At 44.8% G+C, this 25,009-nt stretch overlaps 1 protein-coding gene across 1 annotated transcript in view; it reads right to left on the bottom strand.

The window, feature by feature from the left end:
• PLPP4 (phospholipid phosphatase 4) overlaps nt 1–22,438 on the bottom strand; it is a 118,407-nt gene extending 95,969 nt beyond the window's left edge. The window contains exon 1 of the mRNA XM_024756060.1: nt 22,324–22,438. Coding sequence (XP_024611828.1) covers nt 22,324–22,379 — 56 coding nt within the window. The 5' untranslated portion in view covers nt 22,380–22,438. The remainder of the gene's footprint in view (nt 1–22,323) is intronic.
• Nucleotides 22,439–25,009: the final 2,571 nt, after the last annotated feature.

Here is a 25,009-nt window from a genome sequence, read left to right as displayed (position 1 = left end):
CCAGCGAAGGATCAGCTGCCGACCCAAAGACATGGACAGAGGAGGTGGGGAGGGACTCTACGAGGCAGGCACAACTCCACGGCCACTGAATTCTACACTTACCAGATCCTGGAGGAGACACTGCTTAACCCCCAGACAGCTGAATCCCAGCATCAGACGCCCTTAGCACGGGAACAGACTTTAGTTATCTGCTACTTACTAGCTGGGTGGCCTGACACAAGGTCTTGGAGTCCTCATCTGCCCAACAGAGAAAAGAGGAGCACCAAACCCCACAGGGAGGCCATGAGGCCTCAGTTAAGCAAACCGCCCGATGCCTGGGGAGGGCCCTGGGGCGGTTAGCCGTTGTTATTACCATTAGCTTTCAACTCCACTGTCAATTTAAAACTCCTCTCCCCACTTCAGCATTCACAGTCGATGGGAGACTCCTACCAAGCAAGGGGTCGTAGGCACTTGGACAGCTCCAATTGCTTTCACGCTCTTCCATTCAAGGAACCAAGGAGTCCCTTCTCCCTGCCATTCCCTGCACTGCCCTGGAACCCCCGCGATGGTCCACACCCTCCTTTCTTGGTGGTCCACACCTGAGCGTGGTTTGGCTAAGCTGCCACAATTCCATCACCTGTTCCCCACAGAACAAGGTCTGCAAACCTGTCACTACCTGGTGGTAATGCGGGTACGAGATCCAACTGTGTGGAGTCCAAAACCCTAACCCATATTCCAAAAATGGACACACCCCCAACCAGGGCATCCACTGGGCATCCGCTGTGTGCTGGTCACAATGTCACTGCTCGGGATGGAGCTTCCAAGAAGGCAGATACAGTCCCTGCCTTCCAGGAGCCCTGGGTCCAAAGAGGAAGATGGACAATCAGACAGACAATGGCCATGAGGTCTGGGGAGACTGTAATGGGGAAGAAAAGGTGCTATCTGAGCACCCAGGAGAGCATAACTCACTTCATCTTGCAGACTCAGGGAACGTTCCTCAGAGAAAGTAGGAGCCCAGCTAGCGCCTGAACACCATGTGAGTTGGGTAAGGCTGTGGGGAGAGGGACGGCTGGGAGAAGTGCTCCAGGAAGGAACTGCTATGAGGCAGTTTGCCATCCTTAGATCTGGAGGTCCTACTGCTGTTAATAGTATGTAAGGCATAATTAGTTTTTTTTAATTAGCATCTAGGAAACCCACCGGCCTTACGAAGTCCTCTGCACACAAACTGCCTTCAAGCCAGGCCCCTCCCGTCGCTGGCAGCTGTGGCTGGCTCTGCTGAAGTGAGACGCAGGACTTCACATGTAATCCTGTTAGGGCTTACCTTGTTAGTTTCAGACCCATCATTCCTGCCAAGGTTTTTATGAATCTTGATTCTATTATCCTACGTATTAGCCTTCCATCCTGGTTTTGTTTCATTCGCAAATTTGATAAGCCTGCTTTCTATGTCTTTATCCAAGTTGCTGATAAAAACCTTGGACGGAGGAGGCCAGATTCAGAGTCCAGAGGCATGGCCCTTGACAGCATCGTCCAGCCATGTCCCAGATGCACAGCCACTGCCAGTATTCTCTGGATACACTACTTGTTCAACATCTAACTACTATATTAGCCATTCTCTCATTGTACTCAAGGGGAGGACAAACTCAGTAACAAGAATTGCAATACTTCGCTAATAGAACTCAGCTATCAACACCATCCCTCTATAAGAAACAGAAAACAGTCAAAAACGCCTCTGGGCACACAGAACACCCAAGCACTTAAACACAGCAGAGATATTCAGTCCTTCAGGCTAAACCTATTCACTCTTGTCTTATACACTGTTTAAGTAAGGTGAGTCTCTCCTTTCAAAGCCTTAGCAGATTAGTAGCAGCAAATCAGAAGTGGAAACATAACTTGCTTCAAGTAAGCATACTGTCTGCAGCCTTTCAAGAACAGAGAAAAAAAATAAGCCAAAAGAAACAAACCACAGTAATTACAAAACCCAGTTACTGCTTGGGAAAGGGGCCTTACACCTTAGTACACCAAAGGATCCTGGGACCACCTGAGGGCCACTGGTCACCAGCAATGGGTTAAGTTATGTTTGGCATCCTTTGTTTTAGAATAAAGATGACAACTTTTTAAATGCATGATAATACAAGTGTCATTGACCTTGTGGGTAAACATATGTTCATTCAGCAGACTTGTCCTGCACACCGAGATACACAAGTGTGGTGGAAATGGGTGAATGGTTGAGAGGCACTGCCAAACAGCACTGACCCCCAACAGGCAAGGTCCCTGCACTCACAGAGTGAGCTGCCAATAAACGGGGATGCCAATAAATAATGGACAGCATCATTTCAGATTAAAATAAGTGCTATTAAAAAATAAAATGGGGTAATATGATAATGTGATAGGATGGGGCATGAGACATTGAACAGAATGTTCAGTGGAGGTTTCTCCATCGAGAGCCGTCTGAGCAGGAATGGAGAGGAGCCGCAGCAGAGCAGGCAAGGAGCAATGTTAATTAGTACAAACTTTCTGGAGGGCAAGCTGATGAAAGCAGAGGGAAATTCCTCATCCAGGAATTAAGCCTAAGAATCTAATCAGAGATGTGCATGGCAAGGCATGAGCCAGGATGTTCAACACAGCGTTGTCTACATCAACCAAAAACCAGAGACAGACCACTAATGTCCAACTCTAGTCTACTTATTGTATTAGATTATTTGCCTAATTTAATGGACTGTGTTGCAGATGCAGGGGAAGAAAAAACAATTTTCCCTCTACCATTCTGAGTTCTTGGCTGGGACCCCTATAACGAAAGACAAAAAAAATTAACAAGAGAAAAAGAATCAGAAATTTATTAACATGGATACCTCATATATACACAGGGGATACCCAGGGAAAAATGAGTAACTCGAAGCAGTGGCTTAGAACTCCAGCTTATATAGCATTCCCAATAAAGAGCAATGAATTAGTGAAGAAATGACAGGACAGATGAAAGAAGTTTTAGGCTTCTAAGGGCAGCAAACTGTGGGAAACTCAATACATAGACGGAAACTAATGGTAGATAAAGGCTAACTGTGCAGTTTGTTATGGAGACTCCTCTGGTGCTGTCTCCAGTGACCAATCTCTGTCTTTCCTGGTAGAGAGGGGAGGAAGGACACCCTTGAAAGTTAATGCCCTGCTTTTAGGAAAACTGGGGGAGGGCAGGGAGCCTTTCCTGCGTCTGCCTCCTCTCAGTTGCCCTCTTCCCAAGATAATCTTTATGCCAATTTGGGGGCAGCACATTCTGTCACCATTCACAGCTATTAAAAAAGCAAGTTGGGGAAGAATATTTATTGGTATAGAAAGATGTTGAGGGTGTAATGTCAAGTGAAAAAGGCAGCCTATAAAATTTTATTTCGGACGAGGCATACCTTTTGTGCGTAAAAAGTATTCGTCTTACGGCATGAGTGGGGGGTTGGCAGAGCAGGAGAAGACCAAAAGAATACAAACCAAAATGTTAACTCTGGTTTTCTCTGGGTTGTAGGATCATAAATAATTCCATCTTCTTTCAATTTTTTTCTCTCTATTAAGTTTCCTGCACTGAGCCTACACTTATCTCATAATTTTAAATAATCATTTATTTAAAGTAAAAAGAAAGAAGACTAGCAAGGATAATTTGTTTAAAAGCTGAGGTCCTGGAAGACCTCAGCTCGGAGGTGATGCAACCACACAAAGCAGCTAACCCCCAAGAAGAGATGGGACGTAACTGAGCGTGGGGTCTGCACATGGGGAAACAGGCATGGCTCCACTAAGGACCCCTTACGAGAAGGCTGTGCAGACAGCTGTGGGCGTGGGCCCTGGACGGGGGGTGGGGGGTTGCCGCAGTGGAGACCTGGCAAAGCCTGGTGTGTGTCTGGACATTTAGTCAAACGCACACAAGGCCACACTACCCCACTGCCACCTTTGCCACCTCCCTGCTTGCTCCTACAAGAGGAACAATGACAGAGCCCAATGAGGGGTCTGCCATGCTTCCCAGGGAGCTGACACAGCTGCAAACCCACAAAGGCGTCTCAATGCAGCTCCTGGCCTTTTCTTCATTGTGTTTCTTCCTGGGGATGAAAAGTTGTCTTCCATTTAGTGACACATGTTCTCCTGCAACTTTTCTTCCAAGCTTCTCTGTGCATCTAAAGGACAAGCCTTGGCTTCTGTCTTCCTGTATGCAGGCCCAGGGGGTCCCAGCTGGAAGAGCTCCTTCCTCCAGTAGATGAAAGTGTGACCTGAAGTCACCTCACCACAGTTACGTCATTCACTCAATTAATATTTCCTGAGCAGCTACTATGTGCCAGGTACACATCAGGGGTGGGAGACAGACTGGTGGACACAAAAATCAAGGGTTCTCCTCTTGAGAAGCTTGTAGTCAAGTGGGAAAATGCTTTCATAACCCAAGGCCACACGGAGAAATTGTGCCTGGACTTATTTATATCTGACATTGATTTGTACTTAGGACTTGACTCCGTTCAGTGTTAAATCGAACCCGGCTCAATCCAGAGTGAGCCCTGCTTTCTGATTTCCTGATGTAAGCAAGGACTTGTGATTTCCAGCATAACCAGCAGAAAAACCCAGAGCGATTTTCAAAACACCTTAGAAACAAACAAAAAAAACTGACAATGGGAATACTTCTTTCCTGAGCCCAGTCTTCACAAAGTTCTTTTCCCTTCTTTTTTTCAAACTTGAAATAATTAAACTTAGGGCTTCCCTGGTGGCGCAGTGGTTGAGAGTCCGCCTGCCGATGCAGGGGACACGGGTTCGTGCCCCGGTCTGGGAGGATCCCACATGCCGCGGAGCGGCTGGGCCCGTGAGCCATGGCCGCTGAGCCTGCGCGTCCGGAGCCTGTGCTCCGCAACGGGAGAGGCCACGGCAGTGAGAGGCCCGCGTACGGCACAAAAAAAAAAAAAGAAAAAAAAAACATTAAACTTAATCCAAAAATTATTCAACATACCTTCAGATTCTCTAAGAAGGAAAAAGAAAAGCCTCAGGCAGTAATTCTAAGTGCTGACATAGCAGTGGGGAGGTTTTTTTTCTTTTTAAAAAAACACTGTTCTCCCGGATTAATTCAAAGCAGGCGGCTCACATTCTTGAGAAAATGAAAACCACAATTCACACTTAAGGCATAAAGTACACAGATAATTAATCAAGCTTCTTCCGAGGCTCCCGATGCTTTTTATGCTGCCTATTCCAAGGCAGGCACTATTTTCCAACAATGCCTGCTGACATCGAGGGAGAGGTTCCACTTGGTCAAGAAAGAAACAGTGATTACGATGAACTGAGACACATAATTCTTATAAACAAATGGCTCTCACAGGCAAGATAAGGTCAGGGTGATAAGAGGGCCATTGCAGAAGAGCACAGAAAAAGACATTTTGCTCTGAAGACGGGGCGAGAAGAAGGGAAGGGAAATTTCTAGACGAGCACCTGCGAATACGACGATAGCGGCTTACATCTGTGTTGTGCTCCTGCGTGCCAGGCACCACTCTGCGAGTATTTACACCCTGTCAGGTTCTGGCAGGTACTATTTCTATCCCCACTTTGCAGATCAGTAAACTGAAGGAGAGGTTAAAGTGACCCAAGCCAAGATGGAGGCAGCACTGGACGTCCGGCAGCCTGGGATCCTCAACCCTGGACTCGGGTGCACTACAGGTTTGTTGTGACCAAGATCCACGCCAGGCACGGTGGGCAGAAGGCCACTGTGTGGGAGACTCGGGACAAAGTAACCCCCCACCCAGCTGTAGCAGCAGAGCAATGGGAACAGAGAGCAGAGCCCGGCGGGCTTGGCCTCCAATTCCACCTCCACTACATACGCGCAAATGACCGCGGACACATCACTCCTCTCCCTGCATTTCACCCCCCACGCCCTGCAAAGTGAAGAAATGGCAGCACCCACATCATGCTGTACGGATGCGATGAGCTAACTGCCCACAGAGCATAAGAACGTCACCTGGCACAGGGTAAGCACTCGAAAAGAAAGAAGCTGTTATTTCTCACGGCAAAGCAGTTCCAAGGGCAGGCCCTGGGGCTGAAGAGCCAGCGGCAAGGTCTGCTGAGAGGAGGGCATGGCTGGCCGCCGGCAGAGCTGTTCCCTGATGTCTTCCACTCTACTTTGTCACCCCCCTCTGAGCACTGCCATTCTTCCATCCAAGTCCTCAACCCCAACTGCACCCCCGAACTCCTGGCGAGTCCTCTTGCACTGGCAGGTCCCCAGGCCAGAAAGACTGGTCCGGCTGTATCCCAATATCCACGGGCTCTGCTGTCCACTGGCGACATGACCTGGGCTAGTGAGGCATGTGGCATTCTTCATCTCTGTGTCCAGGGCCTGGCACAATGGGACACAGTCAATGTGCCTCTGAGGCTACAGGAGTGAGGGAATGGAGGGGATTTCAACGCTACCTTAAATGAGGGCAACGGCTCCCTTATATGTCATCCACTTCTGCTCCCAGGACAAGGGAACTGGACCAAAGAAAGCAGGTGTCACCATCTACAGATACTCTGCCCAAGGTACAGATATTCTGAGTGTAACATGTGGTGCGCCCCCCTCCCCCAGTTTTTAAAGCTGGACTTTGTAGAGAAAACACCTCCAGAAACACCCAACCCTGAACTTTAGGTTCCGTCCCTTGTCCTGACACTTAGAACAAAGTCCACAGGAAGCCTCAGGACAGGCTGGCCACGAGGAACGGACACCACCCTTAGGCATGGCTGGCTCGTCATCTCATGTTCTTGCGGCCTGGGGACACCTCTCTCTCTCGTGTCCTGTGGAAGCGTGACAAATACGTGGGAGGGAGCTGTCAGGACTTTTTTTTCCGAGCTTGATCGAGATATAGTTGACATCGTGTATGTTTAAGGTGTGCAATGTGCTGGTTTGATAACGCATATACTGCAAAATGCTTGCTGCAGTAATGCCAATTAACACCTCCATCGTGTCACATAACCACCACTTCCTTTCTGCGAAGAGAACATTTAAGAGCTACTCTCTGAGCAACTTTCAAGTATATCGTACAGTATCATTAACTGTAACCACCATGCTGTACAGTAGATCCCCAGAATTTATCTATCTCATAACCGGAAGCGGGGGTGGGGAGGGGAGATGTTGGACAAAGATGTTGCTCCTTTTGAGCAACAGTGTGTTTTGATTTAAAAAAGAAGGCAGCTCCCCCGCTAGCTGCCCCTCAGAGGCTGTCGAGAAACAGCTGCATTCAAATGATCCTGACAGGATGGGGAAAAGACGATCCTAAGTGCGCAGGACCTGTGCCTTCTTAGGAACAGAGGAAGTCACACGCTGAGCAGTCCCTGGGGCCAGGAGTCAAGAGACTGTGGTTCTAGGTTCACCTCTGCCGCTGAACAGGGAGGGTCTGATTAACGCCCTCTGTTTAAAAAAAACAAAGGAGGGGAAGACAGACGAGACAAGGTCTAGAGACTCTGCCAGGTCAGACACCGGGTAGAATATAATTCACTCCGTGGTGCCTTCTGGTAAAATGTCCGAGTTCCATTTGCTCAGTGTACGTCAATCCCCTTCACGTCCCTAACTTCACTGAGGTTGTCAGGGTCATTTAATTACCAGAAAGCCGCACCACCAGTCCCTTTTCTTCCCCTCTCTACCCAAATCTGATGTAAACTGTTCCATTGCATTAAACACTCAATTTAAATGTTTCACTGAAAGCACTCTCATCCCACTTATTAACAGCGTGACACTGGGTGAGTTCTTTAACCTCGCTAAGCCTTAGATTTCTCATCCAAAAATGTGAAGAATTATAAAATTCCTACCTCATAGTATCATCTGAAGATTTGAAGAGTAAACTGCCGTAGCACACTGCCTAGCGTACAGTTAAGTGGTCAACAGATATTAGTTACTGCTATCATCATCACCGTCACCATCCCTGGAGCCAAACAGCCCCCAGTTTGCTATGTTTAGGAAACAATAAAAGGATATTCTGCATCAGGAAAAAAAACCAAAGTATCTTTGTTTCTTGTGGTTTTTCATAAATAAGGTATTAATATTTTTTAAATCTAATTTAATATGTTCTCATTACATGACTGAAGATATTTTCACTGGTCCACAAGACTGAATTAAAACACAATACATCCAGAACACCAACTATTTCCATCATCAAAGAAAAAAAAAGATATATGTGGGACTTCTATATAACTCTATCTTCAGTATTATATACATTTAGTCAGAGCTAATATAATCAGACAAGATATCACAGAAAAGCAAATTCTGAGCCAAGTCTTGGAAAATAGGATTTTAGATAGGCAAAGAAGAGGCCACTTACATGATGACTCAGAAAACCATAAAAATATTCATGTGTGAAAGAATCAATGGATTTTAATATAATTTTAAATAGAAAAATGTAAACGTATCAAAGAAAAATTTGGAAAATGTTTTTGTTTTTTTAATTAATTAATGTATTTATTTTTTGGCTGTGTTGGGTCTTCGTTTCTGTGCCAGGGCTTTCTCTAGCTGTGGCAAGTGGGGGCCACTCTTCATCGCGATGCGCGGGCCTCTCACTATCGCGGCCACTCCATTTGCGGAGCACAGGCTCCAGACACGCAGGCTCAGTAGCTGTGGCTCACGGGCCTGGTTGTTCCGCGGCATGTGGGATCTTCCCAGACCAGGGCTTGAACCCATGTCCCCTGCATTAGCAGGCAGGTTCTCAACCGCTGCGTCCCCAGGGAAGCCCTGAAAAATGTTTTTCAAAGAGACATCTAGTTCAAGATGGCTAATTGAACCCATACATTTTGTCTTCCTTCCCTCTCAAAACCTCCCTAAAAAGAATGAAAAACATAAAATCCAGAGCTAAGCTGAAGAGCCTCAAGGGGTGCCAATTAGCAAAGCAGAATAGGAAAAAAATTAAGGAAAAGATAAAGCATAAAGCATATGGGAAGAAAGTAATGGATGATACAAGAAATGAGATACATCCCTGTTAAGGAGTTTAGACAGAGAGGGGTACACAAAATTGAATGTACAAATTTCCTTCAAATCACTGGCAAACTCAGAAATTGCAACATGCAGGAGACTACAAGGACCCCAATGGAAAGCAACAGTCACAGTCTAAAGAGTGAAGGAGAGACTTCAGCAGCTAGATAGTACGAGGAGATAGAGAGTTTGGAGATGAAGTTTCCCCAAGATACATTTTCTCCTGAAACCAGAAGGTCCAAACCATAGGAGTAAGAAACACATCCTAGGACTAAAGGATGCACCCTAGGATCTAAGGCAAAACCAAGATAGACTTATGCAAACACAGCCTAGAACCAAGGCTCCAAGTAAGTGACCCAACAGTAAATTAACTGCATGCAAGAATAAAACTCAACACTCTTTAGAGGACAATAACAATCAAGCATCTCCACAATGTGTGATTCAGTGTCTAATATACAATTAAAAATTACTACACAAGCAAGGAAGCAGGAGAATGTGACCCATAATCAACAGAAAAAATAATAATAAAATAACCATGGATCATCCTAATGCTGGGAATAGCAGAAAAGGACTTTCTACTATAAATATGTTTAATTCTAGGGAAAGATGAAAAGAATAGGTGGACAGGCGGATAACACCACAAAGAAACTAAAACTCTAAAAAAAGAATCTAAGGGAAACTATATAACTGAAAAAAATGAACATTCGAAATAAAACATTTATGACATGGGCTTACCAGAGAAAAAATAGATACAGCAGAATAAAGAATTCGTGAATTTGAAGAAATGTCAATAGATATTATCTTAAACTAAGTCACAGGGAAGAAATTTTTTTTTTTTTAAAAATGGAACAGATCATCCAAGACCTGTGGAACAATATCAAATTGTCTGATACATGTGTAATAGAAGAACCAGAAGGAGAGGAGACAGAGAGTGGGGCAAAAGAAATATTTGAAAAACTATGTTTTGAGAATAATTAATTGATGAAGGACATCAAACCATAGCTCCAAGAATCTCCATGAACCCAAGCAGGAAAAATACAAATGAGACCAACCTAGACACATCATAGCCAAACTACTGGAAACCAAAAATAAAGTCTTAAAATCAGCTAACAGGAAAAACATGTGGCATTTAGGAAAGTGACAAAAACAGGGGCAGCTGACTTCTCATCAGAAATAATAAAATCTACAAGACAATTCAAAGCCAACTCTGAAGTACTGAAAGAAAACTGTCTATCTAGAATTCTATAACCAACAAAAATATTTCAAAAGTAAAGGCAAAATAAAGACAAAACGAAAGCCAAGAGAATTCATTCGTGGCAAACCTACCCTACAAGAAATGCTAAAGGAAGTTATCCAGGCTGAAGGGATATAATCCTAAAGGGAAAACCAAATACGAAAAGAAGAAATAAAGAGTACTGGAAATGGTAGGTATGTAGGTAAATCTATTTTAAAAATTTAATTTCTGTTAAAGCACATCGATTGCTAAAGACAAAATTTAAATGTTTTATGGGACTTATACATAAAAGTGAAATCTATGACAATGTACCAAAGACATGGGGAAAAAACGCTTTTGAAAGATTTTTACATTGTATGTGAAATGGTGTAGTATTGACTTCATGGTGACAAGTAAAAAAAATGCATATTGTAATGTGTAGAGAACCCACTAAAAATTTAAGAGAGGTAAAACTACAATACAATAAAGGAGATAAAGTGGGGAACAGTAAGTCCTCTACATATGAACCTTCAAGTTGCGAACTTTCAAAGATGCGAACGTGCATTCCACCAACGACAGGCGTGAGTGACATTGCATCTTGCCCTCTGTCTCCTATTGCTGACCATCCTTCAGCTCTACCATCTCCCATCTCCCCTCGCTCCGCCAGTCAGTAACTCTTCTTGCCTGTTCACTCGATGCCAGCCCCTATATGCCAGCTGTTGTACTGGACTACTGTACTTTTCAAGGTACTGGACTGTAAGATTAAAAATGTTTTCTTAATTCTTTGTGTTTGTTTTTATGTATTATTTGTGTGAAAAGTATTATAAACCTATTACAGTACAGTATTATATAGCCAATTGTGTTAGTTGGGTACCTAGGCTAACTTTGTTGGACTTAGGAACGCGCTATTGGAAGAAACTCGTTCGTATGTAGGGGATTTACTGTAGCAGCAAGTGTTTGATTAGCCTAAAAGAAGAAAGAAAAAGAAGAACAGGAACAGATGGAACAAATAAAAATCAAATAGCAAGGTGGTAGGCTTAAACCCCACCATATCAACTGCATTAACTGTAAATGACTTAACCACTCCAATTAAATGGCAGAGACTGGCCAGACTGGATAAAACTAAAAGGTACAACTAAAAGCTGTTTACAAGAGTCATACATTAAACATAAAAATACCGATAGGTTGAAAGTAAAAGGACTGAAAAATACATTCTGTGCAGACATTAATCTCAAGAAAGATAATGTAGCTATATATTAATATTAGATAAAGTAGACTTTAAGATAAGGAATATTAACACAAAGATAGAAACTTCATAATAATAAAATGTTCAATTCATCAGAAGGAAAGAAAATTTAAGAACACTAACTAGAAGTGTAGACGTAGCAATTTGACTTCCAAATCACTAAAGGAAAAAATGGGAGGTAGCAAGGAAAACTTAAGCTATTAAGCTAAAGCAAGAAACAAAAGGGGAAAAAACACAGAAATGAAGCACCACTTAAAGAAAACAGAGAATAAGTTCGCAGCAATACGATGAAATATTAGTTATCTCAAAAAATGTGAAAGCTTTAATTACCCCAGTTTGACAGAGGGAGCATATCTTCACATTAAAAAGAACAAATTAAAAAGAACAAATTTAAAAGAGTAAGGATTTGAGTATCACAGCTAACTTGCTTTAATATATTTAGAGGTTTGTACCCACCATACAGAAACTATTCATTATGTTCAAACTATATAAATTTACAAAAATTTACACTGTATGTAAATTTAAAAATTGACTATGTACGTGGCCATACAGAAAATCATAACAAATTATAAAACACAGAAATCACGCGAGCCACAGCCTCTGATCTCAATTCAATGAAACTATTTTAGCACTATAATTACCCCCATATTTAAGACTAGGGAACTGAAGCACAGAGAGATAAAGCAACCTGCCCAGGTTCACATAACTAGTAAATAGCAGATCAGTGCTTTGAACTCAGGCATCCTGGCTTTGGATCCTGTAGTCTAAACCATCATCCTATGTCCCTTTTCAGGGAGAAGGGGCCATTTCCCCTCAGATATCTCAATAAACTATAAAACTACAATAATTAAAATGTTATATTGAGCAACCAGGCAAACAGATAATCAGAATGGTATTCACTTGCAATCCACGGATATATGGAAGCTTGTATGTGATTAAGATGTCACTGAGAAAACAATGTCTATTTCATAATTGACAAACCACATGCAAGAAAAAAGTTAAATTCTCTACCTCACTCCATAAATTTTAAAAAATTCTCATACATTAAAGAATTAAAATTAAAGAATAAAAGTATACTAAGCAAAACAGAAGAATATTTCTGTTTTAGATGAGAACGGACTTTCTAAATAGAAGAGAAACTCTGAAACCATAAAGGAAAAGACTGATATATTTAACTACATCATTAAAATGTGCGCAATAACAGAAATTGCAAAGAAACTTAAAAGTCAACCACAGAGGAAAAGTGTTTGCAACTTATGAAATAAAAGGTCAACAACTCTAAGGAATAAAGCGCTGCTACACATCAGTAAGATAAATTTGAAGATCCAATAAAAGCACGGATAAAGGGAAATACAAGATATTTCACCTAAAAAAATACAAATTTCCAATACATGAGTGAAAAGATATAAATGTCATATTCTCTCCCATGGTATAAATATAAAACATTAATAATATCCAACATTGGCAAGAATGTCAAAAAGTAGACACCTTTGAACTATTGGTAGAATGTAAACCAACAGTTTGGGTGGCAATTTGGCAGTACCCATCAAAATTCAAAATACATGTGGCCTTTGACTCAGAAATTTCATTTGCACAAGTTTATGACAATAGTACTTCAACAGGTACATTACAATATATGCACAACTGCCATGCTGTTTGTCGTAACAAAAGATGAAAACACCCTATAACTCCTTGTATAGGTTAATCAGTTGAACACCACGCAGCCAGCAAAAAGAACAAGTAGATCTATAGAGATAGAAAATATCTCCAAGATATCAATACATTAAGTAAAAAAAAAAATTACTATAGATAAAATGTGTTCTCAGTTTTTAAAATATATAAATATGTGTTTAAAAGTTTAACTTTAAAAAGTGAAGGGAATGGAAATGGCAGAGGTAATTGACAGAGTTCAGGAAAACTTACACTTTTTGTACTGTTTTAATTTTTAAAACTATTTTATAATCTTAAAATAATGTTCAAGTGAGGAAAAACACATTCATTCCCATCACATTCACTTTTGTGTTATCCTTTCTAATATTTGCCCAAATCAGATATATTTCCAATAGTCTGGAAATATGATATATTCTTTATAGTGCTTTCTTTAACTGTTATATCATAAAACTTTACCCTGATTTTCAAAATGATTATTTTAATAGCTATATAGTATTTCTTTGTATCCATAATTTATGAAACCATTCTTCAAATGTTGACTACTTGAGTTTTATTTTTATTTGACAAGTATATTTACTTTGCTTTGTATGAAACACAGTAATGAACATCTTTATACATGAGGACTTAGGATTTTGCACTTCTTACATCAGTGTTTCAACATATTTTTTAAGAGTTCTAAGTCAAAGGACAGGAATAACTTTATGACTGTCTATGCATTGCAATATTGCTCTTCAAAACGGTTATGTCCTTTTACAATTCCACCTGCAGCATCTGATCATATCCGTTTCACCTTGCACATCCTGCGTGTTAATTCTTACCTTCTGATTTTCCTTTATTTTAGTTGATATGAAATATAGGAGGGTTAATTTTTGACACATTCCCACTTCAGATATTTCTAAAACAATCACAAAACAATCATCCAGTATCCTATCTAGGATATTTCATTAGCTTCTTTTTTTCCCCATAACAGGAAAAATCTAGATCAATTTTTCTAATTATGTGTGAACGTAATAAATGTTTACTGTAAAATAATTACACAACAAATGGTATAAAGAAAAAAGCAAATATTATATAATCCCATCAGCCTGAAATAATCACCATTAAGATTTTGTTGTTTATCTTTATAGCTATTTTCTTACAGACATAGATACAAATTGATTTTATTAATTAACACATTACAGTAGCCTTATGCATACTTATGTAACCTGCTTTTTATCACTTCACAGTTTATGGATATCCTCCAAGCTAACAAATAGTTATCTACATTATCTACAAAACTACTTTCAGTGGCTGCATTCGTTCATTGTAGTCCATAAAAAGCTTGTGCTAATCTATATGCAATATATTTTATTGTTTTTAGACACATATTTTGCACTTCTATGGAAATCGAAGATTTAAACAAGATTGGTTATTTGTATTTTTGTTAGTTCCCTGTTCTGTAAGCTGTCCTTTTTGGTTTTTTTTTTGGAAAAGCTCTTTTCTTCTCATACTGATTGGTTAAGAGTTCTCTGTATTTGAGAAGCATTAACTCTAAACTCTGGAAATTAGGACAACAGTATCACTTCTTGGGGTGGGGGCTGCAAAGATTAAGTCATCTAGGGTGTGACAAGTGCCTAGTACAAAGCTAGCACACTGTTAGTGTTGAAACTTGTTTCCTTTAACCAAGATGGAGAAACAGGTCTATTAAAGGATACCTACACATACACACATATCAACCACTTCTCTTTCTCAATGGCTTCTTGGACAATTATTCAGAACACTTTCCCAAACTTCCTAAATCCCAGTTCCCGGTTCATCGCTGCTGTGGCACTGAAAGCTACACTCATTATTATTATTACATTGTGACATTAGATATCTTTTATTGACCTGTATCTCAGCCTCCCCATAGGAAGGAAGAGAGATGGAGGAAGGAAAGGAGATTGGCTTAAACAACTACCATGTGTCACATGTTACATACCTTCATCTTTAAGCCTCCTGGGCAGATATCTTGTCCCCACTTTACAGATGAGGAAGCTGAGGCACATCTTTATCATCAGCAGTCAGGATTTAACTCCAAAGCCCATGAGCTGACTTTGGTGCCATGCTGCCCACCCTGCTGCAGAGTAGGGACCCAGTTCTAGGCATCCTCATGTCATTCACCAGGGCCACCACATACTTTACACAAAGTAACTGACCAACGAATGGAGACTAAAGCAGCATACAGACTGCAGCTCTCTTTCAGAATTTGAGACAGACAAAAAGAACCAAATCCTCTTTAAAAACCTCAGATGAGTAACTTAGCATTTCCACTCCTCAGGACATACGCCACAGGAATTACAAATATGTTCATTAAAAACAAAAGCAGCATTATGCTTAATAGCCAAACCCATAAATAACCCGAATATCCATAAATGATATGCATAAAATGAGTGAATGAAGAGGTACCGTCATGCAATGACATGCTCTACGGCAAAGAAAATTAACTAACTGCAGCTATGCACGACGTGGATGAGTCTCAAAAGAAGCCGGGAACAAAACCCAAAAAAGCCACAGAAAAAAGTACACACTGCATGATGCCACCTACACGGAGTTCAAAAATGCTGTTAGAAGTCAGAGTGATGGAGACCCTCAGGGTGGCAGAAGGGGGCTCAGAGGGTGGAAGGTATTCTGGGCAGCTGTACAATTATGAATCATACACTTTTCTTTGTGTATATTATTTTTAGGTTGGACTAAAATGAAATTCCCGTTTCTGTAGGTCAAAACAGTCAAATATCAGCAATTTTATATGTTTCAAACTAATATTTCAATAAACACACATTTTAAAAACCCTCTGGAAAAGGAGAAAGAAATATCTAGCATTGATTAGCAGACTGTACCCTCTCTGAAAACCAACCTAGATGCTCCTGCAGCTTCTGACCCTGTTTCTTGCTACTTTGCTTTTGCTGAAGACATAGTAACAACTTGTGCCTCACCTTGGCGGGACAATTTTTCACAGTCACATATTAAAAGACTGTGATGAAGCCGTCCCCGGGCTCCACAGACCCAGCCCATCCCGGCTTCCTGCTCACCCATCCCGGGCACCTCCAAGTCCTGTACGAATTCACTTCCTCGCTGTGAACCAGTGTTTCTAATTCATCCACAGAACACTAAGATTATATGTTTTAAAGAAGCAATATTACTAAGATGATTTTCATATTTAAAAACACAATCACAGAAAAATAGAGGTATGGAGCTTGTCCAAGCCTTGTGTGGATCATAAAAGGCATAATCTTTATAACTAATTGAGATAACTTTCTCCAAAAGCTATGAAACTAATGATCTCCTTTTATGGTGTTATAAGCATTTATCTCCCTGTGGAAAAACATCAACAATTCTCAGAATTCTGGGTACAGCCGACTCATTTTACAGTGGCAAATAATATTTCAAACAGAAGGATGCTCTATTTATCAGATAACAAAGCAGACGCCTTCCCGGGCGGGGGAGAAATGCTGGGCATACTTGGTCCAGCATGCACCAGCTGGGGGTGGAGAGGGTGTCTGATGGAAGACTGTCTGCACCAGGCTTCTAGCGGAACTCTGTATGGTGAACACAGACTGAGAAGTAAATGATATGAACACAGACTCAGAAGTAAATGATGGGAACACAGCATTTTCCTTACACATTATCAAATGCTGTTAGGCTGACAACACTTCTGATTTCAATGTCCTAGAATCACTGCTGTAAAAGGCCAGCAATTTGTCACCATTGAGAAGCTACAGGGCTGAGATACCCCCTGCCACCTTCCATCAGACAGGCAGCAGCCCACGCTGAGAAATGGGGGTACAGCTCACTGAATGAACTCGTGGGAAGTTACATACCTCACTTTGGGGGGCTAAAAGGAATCATCTGAAATATATTTAAAAGAGTCTATTATTTTATAGAAATCCCGTAGTAAATCATTTGTAATAAGAGTGTCATTAGCTACCTATGGCATTTCTTTTTAGTGTATATTATGGCTTCATCTTAATAAAAGGATAATAATAATCACATTACCATTTGTTGAGACTCTCTCGTTTAATACTCGCAAGGCTTACATCCATGGATGCAGTTGATACTCCTGTCGAACAGATGGAGAAGCACAGACTGAAGCAGGATAAATACTTTGCTAAAAGGCTCACACAGCTAAGTGGCAAAACCAGGATTCAAGCCCCGGTAACCCAGTGCCAGAGGCCATGACTGTGACCACTACGCTACACTGCCATCCTCAGACACTACATATAAGTAACAGGAATTCACAAGAGTGGGAAGGAGACACCTAATTGCTGGTGTATGTACTGCAGGCACTCACAGCACCTTATGAACCCAATGAAGCAGGAACTATTCCCACTTACCCCATGAAAACACTGAGGTTCAGAGATTTTAGGAAACTTGCTACTTAGTGGCGGAACCAAAATCCAAACCCAGACCTTCCAGCTCCAAAGCCCAAGGTCTAACACTTACACTTTGCCTCAAACAACTCTCTCTAGAGAGGGAGCAAAATTATTACAGGTGTATTAGTTAGATACAACAGAACAGACGTTTGCTACTGGAGCTAATCAGTCCCCAAATGCAAAAGTTTCCTTCTGTTCCACAGAGCTCACCTCCAATAGCAGCTGTCCTGCTGTTGGCATCTGGCAGCTCTGCCATCTCAAGACAGAGCTCCACGCTCGCCATCAACAGAGAAGGACAATGACAGGCCACTAAACGGGAATGATGTTGCCTCAACCTGGAGGTGACACCTGTCACTCTTCCCATGTTCCCTATGGTCCCACCTAAAGGCAGGGGTTTGGGAGCGTTGGTCTTCCATGTAGCCAGAAAGGAGAAAAGGACTAGAGGCAACACTTGACCACAAGAGGGTCTCAAGCTACTGTAAACTGCACATCCGCAGTCCCCAAACGTGGTGGAGAGAAGGCTCACCTGTTGAAAATGCAGATTCCCGGGGCTCCACTCCATAGGTTGATCCAGGTAAGTCTGAACTGAGCCCCAGGTAATCCAGGTGTAGGTGGTCAGCAGACTGCCCTTCAGGAAGCCTTGCTCTGGATAGATGCAAAACACTCAGAGGCCTATAAACACAATCAGCGGAAACTGAGTGCCCTCTGGGGAGCTCTCCCGAGGTGCCGACCACCCAAGGCCCAGGTGGGAGAATGCGGAAAGCAAAGAAGACAGACATGCAGACTCCAGACGTGTAACCCGCACAGAAGGCGGAATAAACCATGGGCTCCTGGAGAGCACAGAGGGGCCCAGCGGCGGTGGCAGAGCTGTGCACGGTCACTCCCAGAAGGAAACAGGGCCTAGGTGCCCAAGGGAACTGCCGTTACCCCGCACTAGGCATGTATCTGATCACGGTGCTTTTTTGTTTCAAACTTCCCAGGGCTCCCCAGTGAGTGCCTACAAGGGAACGTCCACGCTTCCTGACAGGGCACTGAGACCATCCACGTTCTTGTCCCAGGATCACTTCCTGCCCCTCTTACCACCCACATGTTGTGCTAAAGCCACACGTGGTGACCCGATCCCACCCAAAATGTGCCTCCAGGCTTCTGCTCCAGGACACTCTGTCTGCAGGAATGTCTTTGGGCCCAGGCGCTCTGCACCTACCATGCACTGCTCAACACTCAGGTGAGAGAGGTCAGCTCTAAGCAACTTTCCCTGGCAACTGTCTCTCCTTGTCATTCCTCCTAGGACTAATTAATTCCTCCAAGTAAAACTGAGCACTCTGCTCCACCTACCATAACCATCCCCCACCTAGAGTCTTAAACTGGACTCTTAGGGGTAATGAAGAAAGATCTGCTAGCTACTGCCGATATTCCAAACATCCTCCTGACAGCCAAGGCCCTGGAGCAAGTCACCTGAACCGGCTAAAGTGCCAAGTTTCCTTGTGCCTGTTTGGAATTATACATACTGAAGTTTACTAATGATAGAGAAAGAAAATTACTACAACTGCAGGCACCTAGAAGAGGCCAAATATGCATCTGCCGACTGGATGGGGAGGCAGCGGGATAACAAATAGTGGTGCCTGGTGTGCTTGCTCTGCCAGGCTTCGAGCTCCTTGGAGGCACCCGGCCTTCAGTCTCCAACCATCCCTGGCACCTGCACACGCCTCCTGCATAAGAAGAGCTCAAAGAAGGATGCTGGGTGGATCTGAGGTGAGGCAACACTGTTCCCTGAGCAGCCTGGCATCCTAAGCAGACCCCCAGCTCCTGGAAGGACATGCCAGACAGGGAGCCTCCAGGAACCACAGAGAGGGAGAGAGAGAAGGAGGGAGGGATGGAGGCACAGAGGGAGAGATTGAAGACCACAGGTCCTGCCTAGAGGCCCCTTTGCTCTTACTTAGGGACTGCGGGAAAGGCAGAGAGAAGGTGCACCTACGGGCTCATTCCGTCCTGCTGCCACCCAAGACGCCAGCAGGGGTTCTCTGAGTGTTTTTTTGCACCTGCTAAAGCCAGCACTGGACCTCTAGGCCCACAAGCCTCCCAGCACTAAATTCAGCCTCAAAGCTACACATCATAATTTGATTTATCCTAAACATTGATTCCTCAAACCAATTTATTTCCTTTTAGGTTAAACTTTATGTGCCAGCCCTAATTTTCGTTACTCGTTACTGATTTTCTTCTCAGTGGTTTGAGCTTCTCAGCCAGGACCAAGTACTTTTCGGGTGCTCTATGGAGAGTGTCCCATGGAAAGCCTCCTCTTGGAATCCTGAATCATCAAACCTCAGCACTAAGCCTCATCTACAGACAGAGAACCAGTTCCTTAAGAGAACAAGGGAAAGCAGATATCCCTACTACCTATGGAACCAAAAACGCATTGCATTAGCACTAACCTCAAATCTCTGGGAGCACGTGGGCACTGGGTGGAGGGAGTCTACTCATATGCAGAGCAAATCTGATCAGAGAACAAGTGTATCCACAGATGATGTTCCCCCAGAGGCACAAGTTTGCAAAGACGTAAGGTATCCCCCCCCCCAAAGATTATTCTCTTATCCTGAGAAATAAAGTAGCTATACCAAGCAGAACCAGATAGTATCAGCTAAGTTGGACCCCACAGCAGAGCAACTGGATTCGGCTTGCCCGGAGGGACTTTCTAAGCCTACTGGAGTGAAGCCCTGCTACTGAGACCACCACCTTCATAAGCAGAGGGGAGTTCAAGCCACTGAAGCTTGCCATCAGACCAGCGCCGGCAAAAGGAAGAATAAAACTCCCCTCGAAAGTCAGCCTCTGTCATCTCGCCAGAAGCTTATCTGAGAAAACAAAGGGTCATCTGTATCTGTGTGCTCCAAACCGGTTCTTCCAGAAGTCGTTATCTGCCTGATGATAACAGCATCTGAGCTTCCAAGGTTCCCAGGGAGTCTTGCACAGATACCAAAGCTGGTCTTTGCAGGTAAAAGAGCCACAGTTGGACTCACTGTTAATATTTCCAATTTGATATGAAACCAGGGGATCATCCAAAAATGCCATCAGCGCCCAAGAGTATCCCTTTGGGTGATAGCAGATCCCCCAGTAAGTAATTCATACAAAGGGGAAGTTTGGAGAAAAGAATATGAACTACCTGGTTTTTACAGAACATCCTTAGAGGAAGCAAGAAGCACATAAAATAACAATTATCAAAAATTCCCAAATCCACTGCATAGACCATTCATTATATATTTGTAAACATCTCGAGAATGTCTGGGGGGGGCGTTTGAAGGGATATCTGAAAATAATACAAATATTTACATATTATTGGACCCTTTTTTTATCTGACAATTCCCAGTGGCAATCAAAAGAGGCTGCGTACTTTATTTCAGTGTTACTCACACAAACGTCCCCCCAACAAATGGTAAATTCTACTGTGCACTGAGCACTATTTTATCATTTCTATCACACAGTAATTTAACGGGGCTTAGCCTATCTGCCAGCTGGAAATTGTCCCCAACTGACCACAAGGCAAGTACTAGTTTTAATGTATATTCCAAAGGTAGAAAAATAGATTAAGAGGAGGGAAAAGTGTTTTCTGTTTTCCCAAGTGCATCAGGACACACCCGAAGTTCTCTTTCCTTCTTCCCACTGAGTAACACTAGTGTTTGGTCAGAAGCTAGGAGAGGGGTCTTTTCTGCATCTGGAGGAGCTCACGGCTTGTTCTGGCGGTGTGAATAAACACTCTAGATGAATCTCGCCCCTCATAAAGAAAAACATGCAAGAAAGGGCATTTCTTTGTATGTGTATACCCTGGGCTGCACGGAATAGAAGTCATCTCACAGTCTCCCACCTGCCACCAATGACTCCATATCCGGGGCAGAAATCCAGAGAGGGGCCTCCTGTTTGGAATAGCTCAGTGGGCTTTAAAAAGAAGTCAAATCCATAAAGTTCATGCAACTTAAATATGCAAAATGTGTCTGAAAACAGCCATGGGCACAGGAGGACAGAGAACCTGACCCCCTAATGGAGGGACAAGTGTAGATGGTGGGTGCCTAGATGACAGGAGATGACAGGAGGCTGTGAAGTGGGTCTGAGCTGGTGTTCTGAGCTTGGATCTGAAAGGCAGCGACGCGACAGGGGCCGGGAGGCGGGCGGCGGGTCCCCGGGGCGCACCGGGGCTCAGACGTCTCTGAGAGAACCTGCGCCAGCGCCCCCTCCGAGACCGCTCTTTCCGGGCACCCACTGCTCGGGGCCCCACCGGGCGTTCCGCTGCTGCCCTAAGCGGATACGGACTCGGCACAGATCTCCGGGCGTACGAAGCCCGCACCCCAGGGCTGCGGCCCCGGACTTCCGAGCCTCCGCAGCAACAGTTTTCCAGCGGGAGAACTACCGCAAACGCCTCCAGGGAAAACGCTCACCCGGACCCGCGGCGCCAAAGCCAGGGACGCGCACGCGGCGGGCAATGAGCGATGCGGCTAGGAGCGAAGGCTGCGAATGTCGGGCTCGGAAGATCACACACAAGGAGAAACTTCCCGAGGACACCAACGAGGGTCGCGTCTGCGTCCAGGGAAGCAGCCAGAATCCCCCGGCAGGTGGTGCGGAGCCGGTGAAAGGCGCAAGCGAGGGGACCCGAGCGGCAGCCGGAGCCGCTCCCCGGCGCGACGCGGGTGACGGGAACAGGTCCCAGCCTCGCGCACGCGGGTCCCTTCACGCCCAGAGTCCCAGGAGGGAGACCGGGAGGGTCTCTCTTGGTCCCCTAGGACACACCCCTAGCGCGGAAAGGGGCCCTCGAATCCTGGCCCCGGCGGGACGCAAACAAACTTGGGGCACCGAGACGCTCGGTCCGTGGATCCCCGAGTCCGGACATCCCCGCCCGCGGCGCGCCACTACTTACACGAAGACCCCGAAAAGCAGGGCTCGGACCCCGATCTCGATGGCCAGTTCTCGCATGGTGCGGCCGGAGCAGCTCCCGCGGCGGCTGCGGCTGGTGCTATCCGCGGCTCCCCCGCAGCTCGGCCGGCGCCGGCTCTTCAGACCCGGGGCGGCGAGGGTTTTTTTTCGCCGCCGCCGCCTCCCCTGCGCGCTCCCCGCCAGTGGGCGGCCCCTGGGCTCGGCGCCCGGGCAGCGCGCTCCCTGGGATCTGCCTGCGGCCCGTCTCCTCGCTCGGCCCCTGACTCTCGCTCTCGGGTCTCTCGTTCCCTGGCACACGCACGCACGTGGGCAGGTAGTAGAAGAGCGCTTTGGGAATTCTCTCCTGTTCGTGCCAGCCAGCGCTTCCTCCCATCCGTTTTCTGCCCTTCCCACATCTTTCTAACCTGGAATCATTTCTTTTTTTCTAGGAAGTCCCCCCGAGATTACTCGCAGGCTTTGCTTTGCCCTCAGGAAGAGCCAGCCACACTCCAGCGTCCTGGCACAGACTGAGCAAAGGCGAGCCTGACTCCTCGCCATGCCACCAGCACCAGGCCAGGGGACCCCTCCCGCGCAGCCCCCAGCAGCTTTGGACCGCGCTGTGAAATGTGAAAAAAGAGACTGGCACAGTCCCTACCCCAGCCGTCAGTGTCGCTCATCGCTGACACAGCACTGTCATCAGCACCCGAGGCAGCAGGGGCTGCAGGGAGGACCAGAAGCCTCATCCTCAGGGTTCAGAGTCAAAGGCCAGATCCTCACTGGTGACCCGAGGGTCGGGACCTCAAGCCAGAGCCCAGCGAGGGTTAGGCTTTGCTTTCCCATCACCTGTCAGGACTGTGTATAGTCCTCAGAATTTGCACTTGTCTTTATTAATTTAAACCAAATGGACATTCAAGATGCAAAACTCATATTAACCATAACCATTAGGTTGTCTCCGGGGAGCCCAGATCTCTTTCTGGGTTTTGTGAGCTGGGAAAATGGATTCGAATGTGGTTCCTGGGAATGAGGAATAGCCCAGCCTCGGACAAGAGGGAGAGTGGGAAGAAAGAAGACCTTAGGAGGAGGCCTTAGGCATCAGCAAAGGGCAAAGAGACCCTACCTCCAAAGGGACATATGATGGATCCAAGATTCCTGAGCCAAGACATCTCAGGATCTAGGAAAGAAAGGCAGACAGGTGAGGACCAATCCTGGCTCTGTGTGGAAGGGACTCCATCCCGGGAGCCCCAGAGGCAGGAACTGTATTTAGTTAGCTTGTCACTGTATACACAATGCCTGGCACACTGTGCTTGGTAAGTATTCGGTGAATGAATGAATGAATGAATGGACTATATAAATCAGTCACGTGGGGTGTCAGATGTGGATAGAGTAGGAAGGACTTGGAGGAAGGAGGTGTGGGTCTGTCTCCTCTGTGCCTTGGGCCCTACAACTACCTGGACACAACTGGACTGGGTTGTGGTGTAGGAGAGCCCATAGTAACTCAGTGAACTCTAATGACCCAGATCCGAGACTGTCAGGTGGCCAGATTCCAGATTACTAACAAGAGCCCATGATATTAACACATCACTTACCTATAAGCATCAACTGAGCACAGCCTCTGCAAAGCCATGTGTTGGGAGTTAGGATTCATAATCCAAATCTGCCCTCAAGGAGACAGGCAGACAAGGAACCATGAAGAAACATTAAGGAACTATGCAAAGCAGTACCAATCAGTCCCAAAGGAGTGCTTCAGAAAACTGGATCACTCAGAGATCAGGGTTGGAGTCATTCCTTTGGTCTGGGGAGGCCAGAGCACAAAGCCTTGTCAAGGAGAGTTGGTTCTTAAAAGGCAAAGGAAATTCCAAGTGAGGGCAAAAGCACAAGTAGGTGAAGCGAGCAGAAGGTGGAAGGGGTTTGGAGAGCAGAGTGGATTGACCTCGTGGCAGAGCTGAAGGTTAAATTCATGGTGGAGACCTAACTGTGTTGGTCCTGCCCACCAGGAACTGTTATCAAGATCACAGAATTAGGGACTTCCCTGGTGGCACAGTGGTTGGGGATCCACCTGCCAATGCAGGGGACACGGGTTCGAGCCCTGGTCTGGGAGGATCCCACATGCTGTGGAGCAACTAAGCCCGTGTGCCATGGCTGCTAAGCCTGCACTCTAGAGCCCACAAGCCACAAATACTGAGCCCGCATGCCACAACTACTGAAGCCCGTGCACCTAGAGCCTATGCTCCGCAACAAGAGAAGCCACCACAATGAGAGGTCCGCGCACTGCAGCGAAGAGTAGCCCCTGCTCGACACAACTAGAGAAGGTCCGTGTGCAGCAACGAAGACCCAATGCAACCAAAAGTAAATAAATAAAATTGATTCTTTAAAAAAAAAAGATCACAGAATTAGAATCTTTGTGCAACATTTTCTTGATCATTTCTTGCTTGTATTAGAGATGCCTAGAGAAGGAGTTTGAAAGCGCATGTGACCTCACTGCTGCCATCATGAAGAAGTGACTTTGAAACACAGATCTAAAGAGCTGCCCAGTTCAACTCCCTATCTGATGCTTGAACCGATTCTGTGCTCTCCCCACAACGTGGTCATCCTGTACGTATTGGAAATCCTGCCACTGATAAAGAATTCACCCTTGAGGGAGCTTGTACCCTCTTCAGACAGCTCTGTTGAAATCTCTTCCTTAAAGGGAA

Source organism: Neophocaena asiaeorientalis, unplaced genomic scaffold (assembly GCF_003031525.2).
Source record: "Neophocaena asiaeorientalis asiaeorientalis breed wild unplaced genomic scaffold, Neophocaena_asiaeorientalis_V1.1 scaffold85, whole genome shotgun sequence".
In the NCBI taxonomy this organism is placed as follows: Eukaryota; Metazoa; Chordata; class Mammalia; order Artiodactyla; family Phocoenidae; genus Neophocaena; species Neophocaena asiaeorientalis.
Note: the sequence above shows the minus strand (reverse complement) of the source record. Positions and strands in the feature narration are given on the sequence as shown.